Source organism: Labrus bergylta, chromosome 2 (genome assembly GCF_963930695.1).
Source record: "Labrus bergylta chromosome 2, fLabBer1.1, whole genome shotgun sequence".
NCBI lineage: Eukaryota > Metazoa > Chordata > Actinopteri > Labriformes > Labridae > Labrus > Labrus bergylta.
Window position 1 is genome coordinate 14,767,846 of NC_089196.1, and position 14,546 is coordinate 14,782,391.

Genomic DNA, 14,546 nt, shown 5'->3' on the forward strand with positions numbered 1-14,546 from the left:
CCCCGACCACTCTCCACTGTGTGGCCAGCTCCTCTTACCAGACACCCACTGTGAGCAGCTGACACTATCCCCCGTGTGGAGGACATAAAGCCAAAAGTCGTTCTTTGCAAGACAGAAAACACACTGGTCTGTAAACTGACCGATGTCTTCCATCAATAAGAAAGCTCTTTCACTCTTTATTTCCTAAACTGTATACAAAGTAACATCTCAGCGGTACATCAAAATGATTGGATATAGACGGATAAGATGATTTTACAGGTCGATGAGAATGGATAGACAATAAGTCATGAGTGATGAATTTGCTCCATGTCCTACCAGAACCAAAGCTGTCACATTGACCGGGTCTCCCACTCTCTCTATAACCAGCCGGACTACAGCTGTGCTGCTCTCGTTGACAACAAAGTCTGTCTGCCCCAGGAACTGCAGCGTGGCTGACTCAGATGAAGTGCCAGGGATGGACAGAGCCAGAGTCAACCCAGCTAGCAGGAGGACAAGGGGCATTCCTACAAAAAAAAGAGGGAACATTATATTAAAAGAGGTGCATATAAGATAACAAATATTGCATTTTTAAAATAAAGCAGAGGCCACTGTGCATTTATTTTTAAGAGTTTTACTCTTAAAAATAGGCTACAGAAACTTAATTTTTTAAGTTTATTCAAACTTTGTCTACAATAAGAAAAAAAAAATCACTGCATGGTTGGCATGCAAATATCATGAATGACATCCCATGTAATTTGTACCAATGCTAATTCTGATATAAAAATAAATATGCAGTCACTATGTGATCTACAGGCAGTATTGAGTGTCCAGATGTTCAAAAGGCTAGCGTTTGAAAATGCGTAGTCAGGCTGGCTAGCAGACTCGCTGCTGGTTATTGTGGTCTAAATGATTCAAAACATTACTTCATAATTGAAACAGCTGTTGTCCTCATGTTGTCATAACTGTTAAAGCAGTTGTTGTTGGGATTACTCTTGTTGACCACATGAATATTACTGCTCATGCAGAGTAAATGTGATCACTCAAAAGGTTTTGGTAATTCAGTATGAAGCTTCAGACAGAGTCCTGTATAATCCTGCACTCTAATTATTGTTTCTGCTCTCCTGCTTCCTCCAATCATCCTCACTTCTCAGTTTGTCTCTTCTACACCTCTCTGGTCTCCACTCCTCCTTTCCTCGTGTCTCGTCTTTTCGCCTGTCCTCGCCTGCCTGTGTGTGTGTGTGCGCGCGCGTGTGTATGTGCTCAGCTCTCTCACCCAGAATAATCCTAAAGCTATGTGGAGCCACTCATACAGTTGTCATGGTTAACACAACAAAACAACACAGCATGATGAGTGGGGTGGAGCCAGTCGAAAACTAAATTGCGGCTACTCTGTCCTGCCTTTCCCCTCCCTGCTGTTTTTTACCCATCCCATTCATAATGTGCACCACAGAGCCCTGCATGCCAACAGTATGAACACGTAAGGTCTTTAAAAAAAATTTTGCTCTTAATTACAGGGTTGAAAAAGAACCCGATCAGCAGCTACAGTGGATGAAGTCATGCTGATTTGTCCTTTTGTAATAAGTGGCAATTGTTTTGGAAAGTTGGAACTTGAAAAGGTCCAACTTTCATATGTTCCACGCGTGTGTGTGTGTGTGCGTGTGTGCGTGTGTGCGTGTGTGTGTGTGTGTACAGTGTGCATGTGTCACACATATGTCAGCAGCAGTGAGATTGCTGGGAAATCCATCAAAAAAAGGATTTAGAGCTGGTAGGCGGCAGGGCTGGACAGTGGGGGACAGAGGGTGAGCCTAAGGGGAAAGAGAGGGGAGTTTGTTGCTGGACAAAGACAGTTTGGGGTTGTGTAAATCCTGTTACTTGCCCTGCTGCCTGTCTTGGGGTTGGGGTTTCCGGCACAGTTGACCGAGACCCTGAATAACAAGTTAAAACTATCTCACTGGAACTATCTTTCACAGTGTTAGTCGAAGATAATTTCACGTGGGTACAGTAAACCTGAGTATGTGTCCAATTTCAAAGCAACTACACACCTGCAACTCTATGACCACTTGCTTGTCTTATAGAGGTATACTACACAGTGCAAGGGCCAATTTTCTGTTGTTGCCATGACAATACTTTAAGACCACACTGTCCTGTCTCTAAAATAAAGGCCCAAAAAGCAAGAAAAAAAAACCTCATTGGTTGAAAAATATCAGAAATTTGTGTAGCAATTTTTCATGATGGTGGATGCTGAGGCTAGACCAGTTGAGAACCACTGATATGGTCCTTTTGTTTTACTACTCAATGTCATATCTGCTTTTCATCATCAGAACAAAGGATCTGACGTCTCACACAAACTACAACTGCTATATCCAAGCTTCCAAAAAGAAGCCTCCCACCAGTTTTACTTTGCCACAAAGTTTCAGAAGGATGATAAAAAAAATAATCTATCCCTCTCACCCTCCACTCCAAATCATAAGGGAAGTCCCTTTTGCTTCCACTGACCAAGATGCCTCAATTCTAGAAAGGGCCTCATAAAAAGCAGATGCTGTGTAGATGACACCGTTCCGTTTTACGCTGCTGGGCAGTTTTTGTGCTGGCATCATCCATTGGGCCAACCCAGACCCCGGGAGCTACAGAACACCAAGAATATGTCTGTCAAAGCAAAAGGCGACATGGAGCGCCTGGCTCACACTTCTGACATTGATAAGGCTGAGAGTCAGAGTCCATAGGGAGTTGTACAAAGTAGCATGTGTGCACACACATTAACACATGTTGCATATATGGATGCGTTTGCCAGAGCTGGCACAGTCAGCATATGCATCCAAAACTTCATCTCAACGCTCAGACTGACAGTTGGGTGGCAGGCCAGGACACTGGAGAGCTCCAAAATGCATGAAAACACACTGTCCATCACAAAGATCCTGAGCCAACGGAACAGAAAATGATGGCAGAGGCCAGGACTGGCGAGACTTCAAAATCTGAACATCCTAAAATTATTATTTATTTTATTGACTAAGTCTGTGTCTGACCCATTATACAGTCTATGGTCCGACCTTAATTAACTGAATCTTTTTTAAATATTGTATTACTTTATTCCCTGGAAGAAACATGGTGTTCAATAAATATGCTAATACCAACCAAATAAAAACTAGAAAACAGGTCCCACATATTTGTATTCATTCGAAACAGAACCACAATGCATTGTCAAAAACTTTTTTAAAGCTTTAAAAGTACGTAATACTAAAGCTGCTGTTTAAATCAGATACATTTTGTGAAGCTATGACTATTGCCCTGCTTCCACCATAAACGTATTTGCCCCATTCATAACCCTTCCAGCTAAATTCTCTCTCTGCTTTTCAGTATGCAGAGTCATTGAGAATTATGAGCAGGGTTTAGTGTTGCCAGGAAACGTTCTCATTGCTGAGCAGTAAACTACAACAGGAGTGCTACTGAGTCCAATAATTTTACCAGCTAAGCTCAGATCAAAGCGAAAGTCAACAATGCAACCATGACCAGTGGATGATAATATCATTACTGGTGGTCAGTTGCAGTGATTTGACCCTGTCACCTGTCTGCCCTTCTTAAAGCAGCCTGCCAATGCTAAGAAGCTCGTTTAAAACTCTTCTACATTTCAGACACCCAACACACATATACACACTAACTCCCTGATCTATTGGATATCCCTGTCAGAGGTGCTGATGAGGTGTCTGGTTGCAGGGCTGCTCCCGGGGTCAGTGCTCGGCGCTGATGCCTCTTGGGTTTCTCTTGATGGTGGCCTCCGTGTCGTAATCTTTGGCATCAATTATTCACTGCAAGACTTGACTGTCAAGAGGATTACAGTAAGCGTGACACAGCAGGATTCACTGCACAGAACGTGCCATGTTCTATGCCTTGTCAGGTGATAGGACTGTTGACAGTTGTAATTACTAAAATGCTACGACGCACTGTTCTGTTTAAATGTGAGTGACTTTTATTAAAAACATTTTCTCTGTCTTTTTTGTTGTTGTTGCCACTTCAGCTTTCAGGGAGCTTCTTTGAGAGTGTTTAATCATTGGCTTTCCCATGAGGCATCCCTGCCTTGAGGCATCCCTGGTCCTGAGACGCCCTTGATAATGAGCTTGTGGTCATATCTGGCTGTAAGTCACATGTGGACTCTCTCTCACGCACACACGAATGCATGCGCACTTCAATTGTCTGACAGTGGGGGGCCTGCATCTCGTTCATCAATCTTGTAGCGCGTTTCAGTGATCTGGAGTCAGTCTGGCCACAAAATGCAGCTCTGTTGTTATGATCAAATAATATAACTGTTCCTGGACCATTTTTGTGTTTCCTCAAGACACATTTACACCAAAACCATAGACTGTAGATATTAATGGACAAAGCATGAGTGATGTCACTCATCTGTGACTGCAGGGGGCTTTGGAAGCCCGTCGATGGCTATCGCCATACTGGAAATGCTGTTTCACCCTAACTTTCACTCAACCTAACAACAGGCTAAGAGCTGGAGCTGAGGCTGGTTTTAAGCATCTAGACATACCATTACAACGCACCTGCCCATCAATCAGGTCAGCTACGCGCCTCCCGTACAGTGTGTGCTGATCGGTACTTGAGCTAATCAGACCTATTACGTTTTTTGAACCAGACTGTAAACATGTTCATTTCTGCTATAAAAACTGTCTTTTTTAATGGGTGTGTAATAATAACTTAGATTTATATAGTGCCTTTCACAAAACCCAAGGACGCTTTACAAAAGTAGAAGAGGGGGGGCCGTGATGGGAGACAACAACAGAGAAATACAAAACACAAACAGAGAAAAGAAAAGGAAAGAACATGACTTCCGTTGCTTCTGCAGCTAACATCAAGGGGACACTCAACGAACAGCAGGATTTTTCACTTCTGCATCAGCTTCATTTTTCCAACTACCAAGGTTGCTGCTTTCCTCAAACATGCGAACAGGCTGAAGCTGACAGACATAAACAGATAAGTGAACAGAAACATAATTAGCCTTTGTTGGTGTCAATCTAAGTTTATTCGTTTCGTAAGGGGATGACTGCTAGAACAATTCATAGTTTTCAGCTACGTGACCGTGGTGGCTGTAGGGCAAAAAACCCTCAGGAAAGTAAAGGCAACCGTTGAAAACTCTGAAGAACTACAGCACGGGCTGTTAATTTAACATCTCATAGAAACAGCACATGTTCACATCACCTGACAACCTAAGTAAAATGAGATACACGGGGCGCTATTTATGGCACTAGAAACGGCAAAGTCTGTTCCGGTGTTATTTATGTATGTTATGTATATTCAAGCACCGGTGAATGCTAATTAGCTAACGTTAGCAAGTAAACGTTAACTAACGATAGAATCAGGAGGACTGTCAGTTGTCAATTTCAGTCTTCTGGGCAGTAATGCGAGTTAACGGCAGGAATATTTAGATTTAGTAAACATCATCTTTGATGTCAGGATGAGGAGAAGTCAGTTCTTTTTTTCCCCTCACAAAGGCCACGGAGGGTCTAACTGCATTAATCCACAAATGTCCTCCTCTCTGTGTTTTCTTTCTCGCATTAAATTCTGTAGAAGCAAAACTGGGGCTCGTCTCCTCATCGGTCGGTGTTTCACATTACTCAACAACTGTTTTTCATTTGAAAAATAAAACTGATCAAAATACGTAGGGGGCATCTGAGACCAATAACTTCTCAGTAGCGTACAGTGGTAGAGAGCCTTTCTTGCCCGCCAGGTGGGCGGTTCCATAAATTTGTGATGTCACGTGAAAGCTATGAATACTTTGAGGATATAAACATTGGAAAATGGAAGTGCCCTGTGGTCCACAAGCTGTGTTTTTTTCAGAGGGTAGAATACATTTGAAATCGCAAAATTTGAGCAAAGACAGAACTCTATCAAGATATCTTACAAAAAAGGGAGTCAGTAAAAATATCTAAACAAAATGTTTCTCTGTTCATAGAAAGCCTGCTGTGTTAGCCCAGTATTCATTTATAAGTCTCAGGATATGTGTTTGGACTCAAACTGTGGCACCCTCCTGGCCCTGTTTATTGAACTGCTTTCTGTTTGAGTTGCACACATGCTAAGCGATACGACCAGCCCAATGTGTGTCGAGCTCTACCTCAGAAACCACCCACCGTACATACTCAGCCTGGTGGAGCCGCGACTGCCATACCCGCTCAACTCACAAGACCATAATTGCACTTCACATGTAGTTTGTCCTTCTGGTATTTTTAGATGAGTGAATGTTCTCGCCATACAGGGAAGTTGGGGTGAAGAAATTAAGAAACTTAATAAGGGAGTAAGGCTTAAACATACATCATTAAATCTGACAAAACTGTATTACTAACTGGGCTTATTATGGAGCGCTCAAGCCCAGAACAGATTTTCATTTATTTTGAGGAGGAAAACAGAAAACCCTACCATTAGTCTAACAAGAAGTGGGAGAAAGATTTTGGGGAAATTAGTTTGGCAAGGTGCACAGTTGCAGCCAAATTATGCCATTCCACAAGGGGAACTAGAAAACACTTGAAGGAATACCTCCCTAAAGAACAAAAAAGCATGAGGTCAGCCCTGCAGCTATTGTCAGACGATACTTTTCAACCAGGCATTTCTCCTTCAGGGGCAAGAGGCTGCCAATCAAGTGTGCATTTTACTGTGAAAAAAGAAAGAGAGGGAGAGTTTTTTTGAGGTATTGTTCAGACGGCTGTGGTCGGCTGCTCTTAAGTTGAGTGAAGGCCATCTCGAATCTCTCTCTGAAAACAAGATTTTTTTTCTTCTTGATTTTAGGAAGAAATGGGAATAAAAGGGACAGAGAAAAAATAAAGCTCTTCCCATTGAGTAGGAACCAGTCCGTGAGCAATTTGGAGCGCTTTCTAGTTGGAGCATTGGCTGACTGATTAGCCTGTATGACACACAGTGATGGAGGCAGACAGAAAAGCACTTCCAGGGGATTAAACAAGGTTGTGCTCAATACAGCCTTGCAAACCAAAGGACCAAATTAGAAAGGGTTTTACTTCATTGCATGTAACCGGTGGGCCTGGATGAAATGCTAATTGCATTTCAAAAGAGTTCTCAAAACAGAGACGCTACCCAGAACGGGGGGTTTATTTTCATTGGAGAAGAAGCTGGACTTTACGATTCACTGACCAGCACACAATTTCAAGGGGCAGGCTTTTGTTCACTCATGCTCCTTTTTGTGTTTTGTATGCATTTCTTAAATTGCCACAGTTCTCTATTCTTTTGTTTCCCACACTTTTTGGCATGCAGGCTTGATCTCCAGCAGACCCCAAAGCATCCTATTCAGGCTTGGTGCTTTTCTCCCAGCTCGACTCTATCACTCCCAAACAAGGACACACAAAGCACACATATCCTTGGTACAGTAGGTGTGGGAGAGTGCCTTCTTTCAGGGCTTTGCGGCACTGAAAGACTAAGGGCCAGATGGCAGGATTGTGTAGGATGTAAATCCCTTAACAAGTGAGGTCAGTTTATCATGATTATCAAAAAGGAAAATATTAAGAACTGCTTTAAAAAGTGCAACTTTATTCTTTCATGTAACTGGACATTGTGCTATTTTTCTGCGAACCAGTCGTTCACAGAATTGTTTATGTTTCTGTGAATGTAAGATGATGTACAGGACAGGTGCACATTTAGGATGCACAACCTCGTGGGTTTATGATCCTGACCTCTTAAAGGGATACTTCATTCATTTGCATTAAGCTTTGTATCATTAGAAACCTGGTAGTATTTTTGAATGGTCGTGCATCTCGCCCTCATTTTCCCCTGAGATGGGAAATCTTTGTATTTCTAAGTCTGAAAAGCAGCTTCAAGTGACGCAAAATGACAATTTTTGCGTCACTGGAAGCTGTTGCGGTTAGTGGGGTGAAACTACAACGCTAGTTCCTCATATTTTAGACCACTGAAGCTACAGACCAATCACAGATCAGTGGGTGGGAACTCACTCCCAGAATCGAAACTTAACGTCCGCCATATTTCTTGGAAGCTATGCTAACAGGATCTATGGAGAAACCTGATAATGGTGGAAAAATATAAATATATAAATATAGTGGCGAGACTGCTGCCGATAGACCGGTCTTGTGTTTTGGCTGCTGCCGCCGCTGGCCACCGCTACTCACAGGACGCTAGCCGGAGTGTGCTGGCTGCCGGGGCCGCCGCGACGCGCTCAGCAGCCGAGACATAAGACCTGCCTGTCGGCGGCGGTGAGGACGGGGAGCCCGGGCCGGCTTGAGCTGGGGCGGACTGGTAGTGTCGGTGCTCTCACTGTTTGCCTGTGGACACAGACATAGAGTCTGTTTTCTGCCAGGAATTTCCAAGATCAATTCTGGAAGAAATTTCGGAATCAGTTGAGGAAATGGCCTCATGTGTCTGTAAATGTTTTTATTACTATATTTCTACTGCTATACTTTATATTTTGGAGAAACTGTATCGATCGACTTTCCCTCTGGGATTAATAAAGTATTTCTGATTCTGAACTAGAGGACCTTAGTGGGAGTGGCCTGCGGTGCTGTGCTTTCTGGGATTTGGTGTCTTTCATCCACATGAGCCAAAAAGACACTTTCTGCCTTTTCTCGGCCAAGAAGGCACCAACTTCAACATTTATTTCACATTTCTACGACATATATGACCCAATGTCAATACAGATTCATGTTTCAACGGGTGAAGTATCCCTTTAAGACAGTTTACTCAAATATAAATGACCTCATATGAAAGACTTCCAGAGAAAGTGTGCATTTAACACCTACCCCCCAAAACACACACACACACACACACACACACACACACACACACACACACACACACACACACACACACACACACACACACACACACACACACACACACACACACACACACACACACACACACACACCTCTGTCAGCGGATCAACCACCCCACCTCCTCGAGGAATTGACCAACCATGACCAACTACAATACAATGAGGGGAGTGAGAGATAAACAGCAAAAGACAAGAAAATAAAAGAAAGAGTTCCTGATGGTGGGAACAGGGCAGATGGAGGGGGTGGAGATGAGTGTGTGTTGGATGAATTAATACAGAATATATCAACATATGTCAACCTAGGCAACTAGGTTTCAGAAGATTGAGCTTAGAATTGGGCACCTTAATCAACAGTTTTATCAAAAAAAGATCCCACTCTGTCATAGACACACAAATACACACACAAAGACCAAAGCGGGATGAAAATGGGTACTAACAAAGAATGAAGGGTATAAGGATGGATAGCCATCATTCCAGCTGATCACAGCTTGTGACCCATCTAAATTACCACAGGAAACAGGGGCCACCTTGGGTGTGTGTTCCACGTGGTGAAAACATCCAACCCAGGTGAGGGGTGCAAGGGAATTTATGGATCAACATGGGGACACACAATGGGGTCCGTTGAATGTTAAGAGATTGGAAAAACAACTTAACAATTTGTACATAGTCAAGCCAAATGTGAAGCAGAGGCTAGCGAAAACAGCTTCACAACATGTTCTTTTACTATTATATTACTTCTAGATTTTCACATCTGAGAAAAGGATGTTGATCTGTGAAGACGCTCCTTTGACTGAAGTCAATTTAAAATAGTTGCCATTGACTGGGATGGATATATTATCAACATATGGGATAATAAATGAGTGTTTTACAATTAGGGATTCATAGGAATTTTATTGTTCTTGTTTTTGTGTGCATTATACTCAGTAAAGTAGGTCAGAAAAGGCTATAAGTCTGGCCTATCTGAGACCCCTAACTTCACCAGAGCTCAAAGTTCAAGTCTAATACTTGAATGGAGAAGGTGCACAGATGCAGGAGGGCAACTAGTTAAGATATACAAATGTATGTGCGTGTATGTTTGTGTGTGAGTATTCACGTGAGTGTATGGAGGAGAATGTGTATGAGAGTTGACAGCGAGGTCATGGCTAAAGGTTTTCTGTAAGGACCACACCAGCATCCTTTCATCAGGAACAAACTGTGGTTGATCAGGCCCACTTAAGAGACCTCAGGATTGTTGGCTAAAACTAAGGGCCCTCCACTTTCCTGACCCTCTGCTCCAATGACAACAACTGCTCAAACTTGATACGTCTTATGTGCATAAGCATTAACTGTCAATCTTTTTGAAAACAAAGCCATGAAACATTAAAAGAGATTTATTTTCAACTTCAATTTGTCCATTCAGTGAATCTAAAAACAGCGCGATCAGGGTGATGATCCCAGTCACTTTAATAAACCAGTCTAGAGCCAGTCTGATTTCTTAGACAGAAACATCTTTAGTTATCAGAGATATATATGTTAAAACTCATCAGCACTAAGGCAATAACTGTAAACTGCATTTACTGGTTAACCTGATAGCATTCTCTTTGTCTTTCCATGTCTCCTAATGGAGTTTGATCCTTGATTATACTGTCTGACCACAGCAATGACTTTTTCCAGCATCGACCAGATATGATGTAATTAAAGCACTAAACTGAAATTCACAAAATACTGAATGTTTTCAGAATCAAAAAATAAAACCCAGCAACATTCTGAACTGATCTATGTACAGCATACAAAAAAGGTTAGAAGCCAAGAACTACAAAAGCCTCAAATGTAAATAAGGCCAAAAAAGTACAGAGAAGCCAACCATATCTAAGCTTTCCATGCAATGATCAAAAAAAAGTTGTGGGAATTTAGCTTTTGGTCCCAAAAATGTTAACACCTAGACAATCAAATAAATGACCCCAGTCAGCTGCTGGCACAGAGAAAGAGGGGCAGATTTAAGCCATACATCTGCCATGCACTGAAGGATTATAAATTGTTGGACAGCATGTTACTTCTAAAAGAAATTGTAACTTGAGGGAGAGGCGATAAGGCAACATTTTACCCTCTTAAGGTGTGGAAATGAAAACCAGACCATAACTAATACTAGGTGTTAAGTGTCTGCTAGTTTTCACTCACTACATCATGAAAATATATAAAAGCAGTTCAGTCACAGGATCCTTGTAATAACTAGCTATGTAGATGAACATTGCTCTCCATAAGAAAAGATCATTTATATATATATGATATATGATAAGGTACAGGAAAAATCTTTAAAAAGTCCTTAATAACATGTTTTTAGAAACACAGATACGCCCACAGATAACAGAAATGATCATGAATATCTGGTGACTGTGGCAGTTATCAAACCATAAATAGTTCCAGATCAACAAATGTTTTTCACTTAGCAGATGAAGACATCCTTTACAACTCTTTCTCCCCGCTGTGCTCCATAGTGCACAGATCACTGAGGCGTGCACAGCCTGTTGCAGTGCGGTGCAGTGTATGTAGAACTGTCCATTCATCCACAATCCCGGCACACTGAGAACGCAAGCCCTCTCATCCCCAGCAAACATCAATCTCACCCTGTCTGCAATGTGCAACACTTCAGTACCTTTCATCAATGAACAGGCTCCGTTTATGGCACTGTCCCCCTTTTGTAGCATGCTGCCATTAGAGGGGTGAGACAGAAGGAGAGAGAGGCATGCAGTAAAACAGTTTCCGCCCAGTGAATCACATTCAGAGCCTCACACAGCCGACTGGGGGCTGACCCCTGCCAGGCAGTGACATAAACACTGAAAAACAAAGGAACTGAGCTCTGAGCAAGTTTGAGTCTTAGACTCCTATAGGATCCTGATCTGCAAAAAACACACTGACTAACATGTGTTTTAAAAGGAATCAAATATTGTGTGTTTTGTGAACATTTCTTGGCAGCTGTTGCCACCTTGCAAACAAAGACCGCAAAAGACTTAAACACTGCGATTATTATTAAACTGATTCCTTATTTCCCTTCTTTCTTTCTTTTTTAGAAACTGTTGGCGCAGAGGAAGAGCAGGTGTAAGTGCTGAATAGATACAGAAACAGCTCCCTCCCCTCATCCCCAGTGAGAACTAGGATTTAACTCTACTGAGGCACAACAGAGGAGGCAACAAAAGAGATTTGCAGGGAGACGCACCAAGATGACATCATGTCAAATCAATTTGAAATAACGTGGACATATTCAATTATTCAACGACGGAAACCCCCACCCCCATTAACTATGAAGCATGGACATCATCGTAAAATACGCAAAGCAGCAGCAGAAGCCGTGCAGCACAATGAGACTACGGGCACTCGTTGATCTAACAGTAACAACAAATGTGCTCAAACTCAAAGTGTGCCAAGATTACTTATGGCCGGAGTAAGCCTGTAGATTAGTCAACGGAGCCTTTATAAGAGGGTCCCCAGCTCACCATGTGTGGCAGTTCCCTCTGAATTGTTGTTTTATTTCAGTGGGAGAGAGAAACCCCACACAAAGCGCAGTAATCACACTGGAGATCCTGGATGTTACCATGGAAGCGTTTGTCTCCCTCCTCAATAGCCTGTCCGGCCATTTATTTACTGATTGCGCTGAATCAATATTTAGGCTTTTCAATTTTATTAGCTGCTCCGAGGGGGACTTATGGCACAATGCAAAAAGAAATTAGCAGTGGCCAACCACTTTTAATCGTTTTCTTATAGTGTTATACAATATGTCTGCTGGAGCTGTCTGGCATAATTGATGAAGAGTATTCCTATTGCCTACTCATTTGTTCTCTTAATTCTCTGCACTATAAATCTACTACAGGCAATAGCGCCTGAAGTCACCCATTAATACTGACTTACTTATTGAAGACGAAATCCAAGAAACAGCGTTGTCCTGTATAAACATGTGTCACAATGCGATATCAGCTTGTAACCAGGTCTTTCTATGACAACGATCCAGCAAAGTTTTTTGGCGAAATGATACCAGCACACTCACAATAAAAAAAAGAAACACATTTCTGAAGATACATATGATAAATGATTCAAACTCACCTGACACCTGGCGTAGCCTCTGTCCAAGATAAATGACTTTCATAAATCTATCACTGAGGGAAACATCGATGCGTGTTGTCAGGGTCTTCAGCTCCTTCTCTTTTCAAAGAGCAGTCAGTATCTGCAACATTTTGTATCGTTTGTGTAAAAAAAAAAAAAAAAAAAAAAAAAAAAAACACCAACAACAACACCCTGCTGGTGTAGCGTTTCTCTTCGGTAGTTTTTTTTGTTCCCGGTTTACAACATGGATTGAAGCGCGCCTGTCAAGTAACGGGATTGAAGCCGGGAGAAATAACGGAGCTGGAGCGGTTCCCCGGTCTCTTTGGGACCCTCTCTCCTCTCTCTACACACAGCTCCGGGCTCCTGCAGCCATGTGTGAGCTATTACTACTGTACATACACGACTTACTGTCCCAACAAGAAGATTAGTGGGCTGCTACTCAGGGACTCCAGCTCGTCTCCCGATCGTTGCCTAATGAGTCAAGATGTTTTAATCCCATTTGTCTCTCAGGGTTGCTCGGTGTGGTGGTGGACAGCTCCACCCTGTGAACCAAACATGCACTCAGCCCCCAAACTCTTTTACTCTTCTCTATTGTTCTCACTCCATAAAAACGACACATTTTGAACTTACTCACTAGTAACATCAATTTAAAAAATAAAAAGAGGCAAAATCTAGTAAAATCAGGTGTAATGGTCTAAATTAGAATAATAACTACATAAATAAATTAAATAATAAAATTAAATCTGGCTAGATAAATGTAACTTTGCCCTCCAACAAAGCAGTAGCTAAACGTTAAAAGACTACTGCCACTTGAATTACTATATTCTCATTAAAAAAAAAGGTCAAACAAAAGTTCACAATGAAGACAATATGTCTTAATAAAATATTAGTTTATCTTGGTGTTTGTTTGTGTCGGAAGAGTTGAAAACATAGCTACAATCAGCCTGAGCGTTAGCGCCATCTCGCGATTCAAACTGGCGGCTTTGTTGTATGGAAGGCCAAAGGGTCCAAAAGGGTCTAAAAGGGTTCAAAAGGGTTCAAAAGGGTCTAAAAGGGTTCAAAAGGATCCTAAAGGGTCTAAAAGGGTTCAAAAGGGTCTAAAAGGGTCCAAAAGGATCAAAAAGGGCCTAAAAGGATCCAAAAGGATCCAAAAGGGTTCAAAAGGGTCCAAAAGGGTTCAAAAGGGTCACACTTGGAGCCGGCGTTGAAATGTGGAACGCCATTAGCCTTTTAAATAACCATTTTGTCAACCCCCAAAGACACTGAAGAAACTCCTCTTGTTTATATAATAGTTTAAGGACAACATTTTATGAAATGCTAGTATTACAGCTATTCACTGTTCCTAAATTAAGTGAAAGTCTATATTCTTATTTTTTGGGATATTTTGGGGATACATTTGAATATTAGATTATGTTCAGGGTATTTTGATTATTATTGTTTACATTCATATGAGTTATTTCCATTCGTTTATTTTGCTACTTGGGGCATAAGGGTGGAGTCTGTACATGGGTGTGTCTATATAGCCAGGTAGCCAGGTGAGACTCAGGTAGGCACCTAATGGGGTAATGGTTTTTTACCAGGAAGCCAATAAACCACCCAAAAACCTTCAATCACCATCTGGACAATGGACTTATTAATATATCCTGCGTAAGATTCGCCCTCTAGGTGCCTCAGTGGCTTTATTATGAGTTTGTGTTAAGTTTAT

At 41.9% G+C, this 14,546-nt stretch overlaps 1 protein-coding gene across 1 annotated transcript in view; it reads right to left on the bottom strand.

The window, feature by feature from the left end:
* Positions 1–516, bottom strand: part of adgrv1 (adhesion G protein-coupled receptor V1) — a 96,197-nt gene extending 95,681 nt beyond the window's left edge. Inside the window, exon 1 of the mRNA XM_065965461.1 lies at positions 316–516. Coding sequence (XP_065821533.1) covers positions 316–501 — 186 coding nt within the window. The 5' untranslated portion in view covers positions 502–516. The remainder of the gene's footprint in view (positions 1–315) is intronic.
* Positions 517–14,546: the final 14,030 nt, after the last annotated feature.